The sequence below is a fragment of the Solanum dulcamara genome, chromosome 7, assembly GCF_947179165.1.
Source record: "Solanum dulcamara chromosome 7, daSolDulc1.2, whole genome shotgun sequence".
Taxonomy (NCBI): domain Eukaryota; kingdom Viridiplantae; phylum Streptophyta; class Magnoliopsida; order Solanales; family Solanaceae; genus Solanum; species Solanum dulcamara.
In genome coordinates this window covers 23,663,812-23,671,378 of record NC_077243.1, presented here as the reverse complement: position 1 = coordinate 23,671,378, position 7,567 = coordinate 23,663,812, and the positions used below count along the sequence as shown (strand labels likewise).

Below are 7,567 nucleotides of genomic sequence, written 5' to 3'. Positions count from 1 at the left end.
AATAAATAAAAAATATCGCTAAAATCGGTAATTAATTTTTAAAAAGCACTCAATCAAGTAATTTTTCCTTATTATAACCGATATCATGAGATATCCCAATCCATAAGATATTCTTGCTTATCCCATAAAAAGAACATCAACAAATACACCACTTATTTATTTATATACAATAACATATTTGAGATACGATATTTATTTATATTATTTAAATAGATATATTTAATGCCAACTATTATATTTCAATTATTTAAATTTTAATTTTTACATATATGATTTTATTAATTGACGTGATATATACGTGTAAAGCACGTACACTTAACTAGTTAAGAAAAAAGTTTATAGACATAAATTGAACTTCACTTTCCACTTTTGCCATTTTAGTTATTCTCAAACTATTTTTGAAAATATAAATAATTCAAAGTAAAATATAAATATGAGTAATTAACTCTCTTGAAATTATCATCTAGAAAATGTGAATGAGAGGCAAAAATGAAAGAAACATCCAACAATATTTTTGAACTATGAACAATTCGCTTATTTTAAACATTGATAAAAAGTCTAACAATTCACTTAATATGAAATAGAGAGACTAGTTTATTTAGATCACAGGTTTCAAAAGTCCTCCTTTCCTTTTTAAATTCCGTGATCAGTTAAACATTATCACATAAATTAGAACGGACAAATAGCAATAGTTTTGATACTAAGATATGAAGAATGAAGATATGTACGTCAACCTTACAAATGATATGCGTATTAAAGGTGCTTATCTACGAAGAAACTTGAAAGTCAACCAATAACTAGAGTCAGCGCTAATATAATGTAATTTGTTCGAAATTTCACTTCAATTTGGGAATAGATCTTGCAATCCTTGAAAAAGAGGACGTCGGCCATTTGGATTTTACATCTGTTTATGCTTTCGTTTGATACAAATTCTGGATATCACTTAAAATGAGAGTATTATGATGTATTCTTGTTCATGAGCTAATATTATGACAAGTTGCTATCCGTAATCTCACCAACTTGATGAAATTAAATTATATAATCACCCATGTCCTAGCCTGCTAACTTCCCTCTCATAAATGTTACTTCATGTATACTTCCGTATTATATGAGATACGCCATAATACCGATGTTTGTGTACGATATGATAAAGATGTCATTAATTAATAGATGAATACAGTTCAAAAAGTTGTAATGTCTATACGACTATACCCACAGATATTTTTGCCATCCCCTGAAGACTTCAATCAGAGATCATTAGTCTGCTTTTGTAGAATGAACTTGTATTTCCAAGGCTTGCTTTACCTATCTTAATGGAACAGCATACTAGGGATGGAATATGTTCTTTTGGACAAGTATATATATAATGTCAAATTATTGTTTCTGGCAAATAAACAACAAAAATCGTACCTAGTCCAAGACCAATATTGAGAAAGATGATTGGTAGCAGAAAATTATCTCATAATTGTCAAGTGCTAAGAATAATAGCAGCAATATTTGTCTGCTTGATAGCAATGGCTGTGGCAATTAACGTTCCTAATCCTAATTATGCTGATGCCTTAACAAAGAGTATTCTCTTCTTCGAGGGACAAAGGTCTGGTAAATTACCCCCGAACCAGCGCATGACTTGGAGAAAGGATTCTGCTCTTCTTGATGGAGCTGACAAGGGTGTAAGTTCACATAATATATGATACTCCCTCTATCTCAATTTATGCATCTTTACTCTTTTTAGTCACTAACTTTCTCTGTTTAGTCACTCTTTAATTCCAACAACTTGAAATGTCTAAGAACACATGATTCAAATGATATTTTGGTTATCTTTAGTTTAAGACGACAAGATTCATAAGTCTTTTATCTTATTTGCTTGAACTCCAATGGGGTGAGTATAATCTATCCCGGTCATACTCCTAATCTTGTTAGTACAAATATGTATTGCCACGATTTTAAAGAAACGCGAATCTTTTTTCAGGTGGATTTGGTAGGAGGGTACTATGATGCCGGTGACAATGTCAAGTTCCACTTTCCAATGGCTTTTACAACGACCATGCTGGCTTGGAGTGTCAAGCAGTTTAAAAATTCAATGGGACCAGACTTGCAACATGCCATGGAGGCTATCAGGTGGTCCACTGATTATTTCTTAAAGGCCACAAACATTCCCAACGTGGTATATGCACAAGTAGGTAACGCGGAGGGTGATCACAACTGCTGGGAAAGGCCTGAAGATATGGACACTCCTCGTACTGCTTTTGCAGTAACTGCACAAGCTCCTGGTTCTGAAGTTTCTGCTGAAATTGCTGCTGCTCTAGCTGCTGCCTCCATGGTTTTTAAGCCTACTGATCCCGCATATTCCAAATTGCTTGTCAACAGAGCCGTCCAGGTAACAATATCCTACTAGCCGTCAATTTTTTGAAACAATTCACTTTGCCATAACAACTAATGTTTGGAACCAGAGGAAATATTATTAATAAGATAACTATGAGTGTTCCTTTTTGGTACTAACAAACAGTTGAGGTGAAATTAATGCTATTGTTTTTGCACGAATTTCTTCAGCTTTTTGAATTTGCGGATAAATACAGGGGATCTTACAATGACCACATAGGATCTTGGGTGTGCCCATTCTATTGCGATTACAATGGATACAAAGTAAGTATGAAGGCTAAATAATCTTCAAATTGTTTTGACATTCAGCAAGTTCTTAATAGTCCTAATTAACAAGGATGATTAAAATTGAACAGGATGAATTGCTTTGGGCTGCAGCATGGCTCCTCAAAGCTACAAAAAAGCCAAAGTATTGGAGCTACGTTAAGCAAAACATAATAAACTTCAAATCAGACATGGAAAACAGCTTATCAGAATTCGGATGGGATGCCAAGCAAGCTGGTATCAATGTGCTTATCTCCAAGGTTTATCCACGAGCTAAACCAGGCTTCTACAATTACTTCTCTATGTCTTTGACTCAAACTAACATCTTTCACTTTTGTGGACATTACTGTAGTTTGTTCTCGATAACCCTTCAAATGCTAACCCTTTCCTTCCATACGCTGATACATTTGTCTGCAGCGTATTGCCTGAATCTCCCACAAATACAGTCAGATACACTCCAGGTATAGTTTTTTCCCCTTTTCTCCAACTTAAAAAGAATAAAATAACTGAAGTAATTTTTTCATCCTCAATTCTTTTTTCAGGTGGACTCTTGTACAAATCCGGGATTTGTAATATGCAAAATCCAACAGCTCTGTCATTTCTACTTCTTACTTATGCGCGCTACATGAAGAGCAGAGTAATTCGTTGTGGCAACATTGATGTAACTCAAAAGATGCTAATTCGTTATGCAAGAAGCCAGGTATTATCGTGAGTGTTGATAACATATTAGAATAACAACGAAATTGTAACAAATTTGAAAGAAATTAAACTGATGGAGGCACATATGATGCCTGCAGGTGAATTATATTCTTGGGAGAAATCCAATGAACATGTCATACATGGTTGGATTTGGAACAAAATTTCCTCAAAGAATACACCATAGAGGGGCTTCATTGCCATCTATCGATCAACATCCGGAGAAGATGGGATGTAAAGAAGGGACACAATATTTCCTCAGCGAAAATCCAAATCCCAACTTGCATATAGGGGCAGTGGTTGGAGGACCTGATATGAAAGATTATTTTGCTGATTTTAGACCTGATGCTGCCCAGTCAGAACCAGCTACATATGTAAATGCACCACTTGTTGGCCTCTTGGCTTATTTTAAAGCACATCCCTAGTCCTGAATATACTTATGGACATAGTAACTCAAATATGTACAGATTATTGAAATTTCCTTTCCTTCATTTTGTCAAAAGTGTACCTTATTGGAACTTCAGGCAGAAAGAAAGGTTACAACTTAGAAGCACAGAGTGTGACAATCTTTTTATATTTTATCTCACTCTTGAAACTTGTATTATTACTTTTGTGTTTGTATACAAAGAATTAAAGAAAATTTGCACCATCTTTATGTATTTGCTACTCTTTTGAAAATATACAAAACATCACCTAAAATTTATCGGGTTGTTGTGACTTATTGGCTACATGTACTTCTTACTTGGCCCTGGATCTTACTGAATAATTTTTCTAAGTTATATTAATTGAAACGCACCACTTTTTGCAGGTAATTTCGGTGATAAAAGGTATGTGTTTTTTTTGGCTATATTTATTAATGTTGATTACAATAGATAAACAATTTCAACTTTGTGTACTACTACAGCGTATGCTTATATATTAATAATCGCCAAAAGTGATTAAATTTATTTTTATATTTCTAATTATTAGAAGTGGTAAAATTTTAAAGGTTCAATGGTGATTCTTGATGTATTTTGGCATATTATGTCATTAGTTAAGGCCTAAGCATAAGACAATGGATTCAAGCTCTATCGCACCAAAATAGTAAGACATCGAATTATATTCTTAATGCATCATGATGATTAGATAATTAATTTAAGTCTCATTGATTTATGACCTAAAACGCCTTTATATGGATAAGACGATGGATTCCTGTCCAATCGCACCAAGAGGGTAAGACATCTGGTTTGAGTCTTGGTGCACCATGATGAAAGAAGTTGGGTTCAAGTCCCACGATTTATGGCATAACACGCCTTATATGCATAAGACATTAGGTTTGAGCCTCAATGCACCATAATGATTATATAATGATGACTAAAGTAAAATAATATATTTTGATAAAATATCATGAAACCTATTCCACTGAGTTTGCTCCATTCTTTGATGTGAATGTGGTAGCAGTGCATAACGTGTCTGAAAGAAGACAATTGATTGAATAATGCACATGAATGTGGAATGAGGTACTAAACTATCATAATTTGATATGCTAAGATGAATGTGTCTCATTCATGAATAATTAGAATTTTTGATAAATGCTACATGTCACGCCCCGAGAGGGTAGCCTAAGCACTCGGAGACCATTTTTGACCCCAAGCTAACCACTTGGTCTGATCACTCATTCAATCATTCAGCGAAAGACTCAATTCAATAACAAGGAGACTTTCAAGTGGGCTAACCAATCGATACTCGATAAAGGAATAATCTTAAAATAAACGATTCTTAAAAATCAACTCAATTTCATAAGAAATGGTTTTCATAAGAACAAACTCAAAAGGAATGCAACTCCAATCTACTCAATCTAATGTTTGTGAAGTCTCTATCACTATCAAGAAGGTACCGAGACAAGCCCACAGCTACCTTAAAGAAAATAATCATAAGCAACGAATAAAAAAAATATGATTCCTCCGAAAGCAAGGAGGTCTCACCACTATCAAAAAGGAAATAGATATTCAACGGAACACATGTTGATGATCTTTAGCACCTGTATCTGCATCATAAAATGATGCAGGCCAAAAGGTGCCAGTACATGAAATGTACGAGTATGTAAAATAGCTGAAAGGGAAATACGATCAACAATACTCAACTCGTATGACTTAACTCTAAGAATAGTTCAACTCAATAAAGCATGCAATATGCGTAAAAGAATGTTTTAAAAGATATAAATAAGTAAATATAACTCATTATATAAAAATATAATATTTTACTTTTTGGAGTTTTTCTAATCGACAACCATTACTTATGAGTTAGTGATGATACAACGAAGCGATGTCATTGCCACATCCGTCCAATACCTTACCATGGCAAATGAAATCACATGTCTGGATCCATACTCAACCAAGTCCATCATTTTGGGATTTAGAGTGTAACACCCCTAAAAAATTTTCCCTAAGATTCGGACCTTTCTTGTACACGGGTAGGGTCAACCATATTTATTTCGAGGTATGTGCTTGAGTTAAGATGAGTACCTGAGAAATTAAAGAGTGTTGGAGGTGATGTGGGGTCACAGAGGACCCCTAGGACCAAGCTAAGTCCAAAAGATTCATTGTGGTTAAGTTTTAGGATGAGTTCGTGTATAGGGTCGACTTCTAATGACCCTATCTTTTGAAAGACGATAATCTGGGTGGCCCACGACTACCAAATTAAAGGTCGTCGAGTCTTCTTTCCAACGCCACTAAGAATGTAATTTTTGGAGTTCAGAGTCAAAAGATATCACGATCCTAAGATGAACTAGCATAGTAGAGATTTTCAGGCCAAGGTTGCAATTGCTAGGAAAACTGGGCTTGGCGCCGTAGTGGCGCGACGCGCCATTATCGCGCCAGAAACATTCCTCAGTAGTTTGGGCTCTGGCGCGATGCACCACTAAAAGGTGTGCAGGGTCTTTCAAGCTAATTTCCAGAACCCAGAAAATATTGGCCTTGGTGCTGTAAGGGCGCAACGCACCACTATCAAGCCAAGAATGTGCCTCAGTAGTTTGGTCCTTGGCGCGGCGCGCCACTACGAGGTGTGCAGGTTTTAGGCGTAATCAGCCTGGCGCTGCAAGGGCTCAACGCGCCACTATCGCGCCAGGTGCATTTTTAGCCTATTTTCAAAACTTTTGAGGAGGGGTAATTTTGGAACTTACCCAAATTATATATGTATCAGCCCTAACACATTTTGGGATCATTTTCAATCCCTCACTCTCTCTCTAAAAGCCCTAGAAACCTATCTCTCTCTCTCTCTCTTCTTCTTCTTCTTCTCCAACAAGAAGAGTTCCAAGAGCTTCAAGGTTTAAGTCCTCCATTGAAGACCCAACCACAAGGTTTTCTTTAAAGTCTTCAAACAAGGTATGTAAGGCTAACCTAAAATATGGATTGAGTTCTTCCATATGCCCATAGATGTATTGGTTAGGAGTTGTGAAAGAGTTGCACCTTCTAGAAAGGTTTTCTTGAAAGCTTTCCCTAAACTATGGAATGTTTTTAGATACAAATGGTTGATTGATGATTTTAATGACTTGAGTTTCTAAAGAGTTATTTTTCATATTATTAACTACAAATGTATCTTTGTATATAGATTTATAGGTATTGACGATATTCTTGAGTTGAGTTTTGTTGAGAGTATGAGTTCATGTTTCATTCACATGAACCCAAGATGAGATTTCTTGTCATAAATGTCTTGAGGTTGAGATGGATAGTTGTGGGTATATATATATGTATTGATTGGAATGAAAAGAATGAATTGATTAGTTAAGAATGTCCCTTTGCTTCTATAAAATGAACATAGGACAAAAATAAGAATTTTGGAGTAGATGTTTGATGATTGATGTGAAGATGATGCTTTGATGATGATGTAAATAATAATATATGATGATGATGTAAATGATAATATATGATAATGATGTGATGATGATGTTTTGATGACGATGTGAGTGATGACGTTAATGGTGCTTATTTAATATGTGTAGAATGATTGATAAAGAGGTGTATTAATGAGGATGTTATGTGATGGAACGGATTGGAGTCTAATGTGATTATGTGATATGTGATTTACCTAATTTAATGTGGTTGGAGTTTTATGAGCATTTTGAAAATAAATGATTTTGGAACCATTTTTGCATAAACTATTTATACACTATTTTGAGTCTAAAGAATGATTATTTTCATCTTTGATTTAAAAAGGAGTTTAAGCATGAGTTGAGTTTGAGGAGCCTCTA

At 34.9% G+C, this 7,567-nt stretch overlaps 1 protein-coding gene across 1 annotated transcript; it reads left to right on the top strand.

Annotated features, from left to right (window-relative positions):
• Positions 1 to 1,499: 1,499 nt before the first annotated feature.
• Positions 1,500 to 3,833, top strand: LOC129895953 (endoglucanase 8-like). Its single transcript, XM_055971744.1, has 7 exons — positions 1,500 to 1,670; positions 1,970 to 2,377; positions 2,551 to 2,643; positions 2,736 to 2,903; positions 2,996 to 3,104; positions 3,186 to 3,343; positions 3,441 to 3,833. Exons 1-7 carry the CDS (start codon positions 1,515 to 1,517, stop codon positions 3,762 to 3,764), a joined length of 1,416 nt encoding a protein of 471 aa, XP_055827719.1. The 5' UTR covers positions 1,500 to 1,514; the 3' UTR covers positions 3,765 to 3,833.
• Positions 3,834 to 7,567: the final 3,734 nt, after the last annotated feature.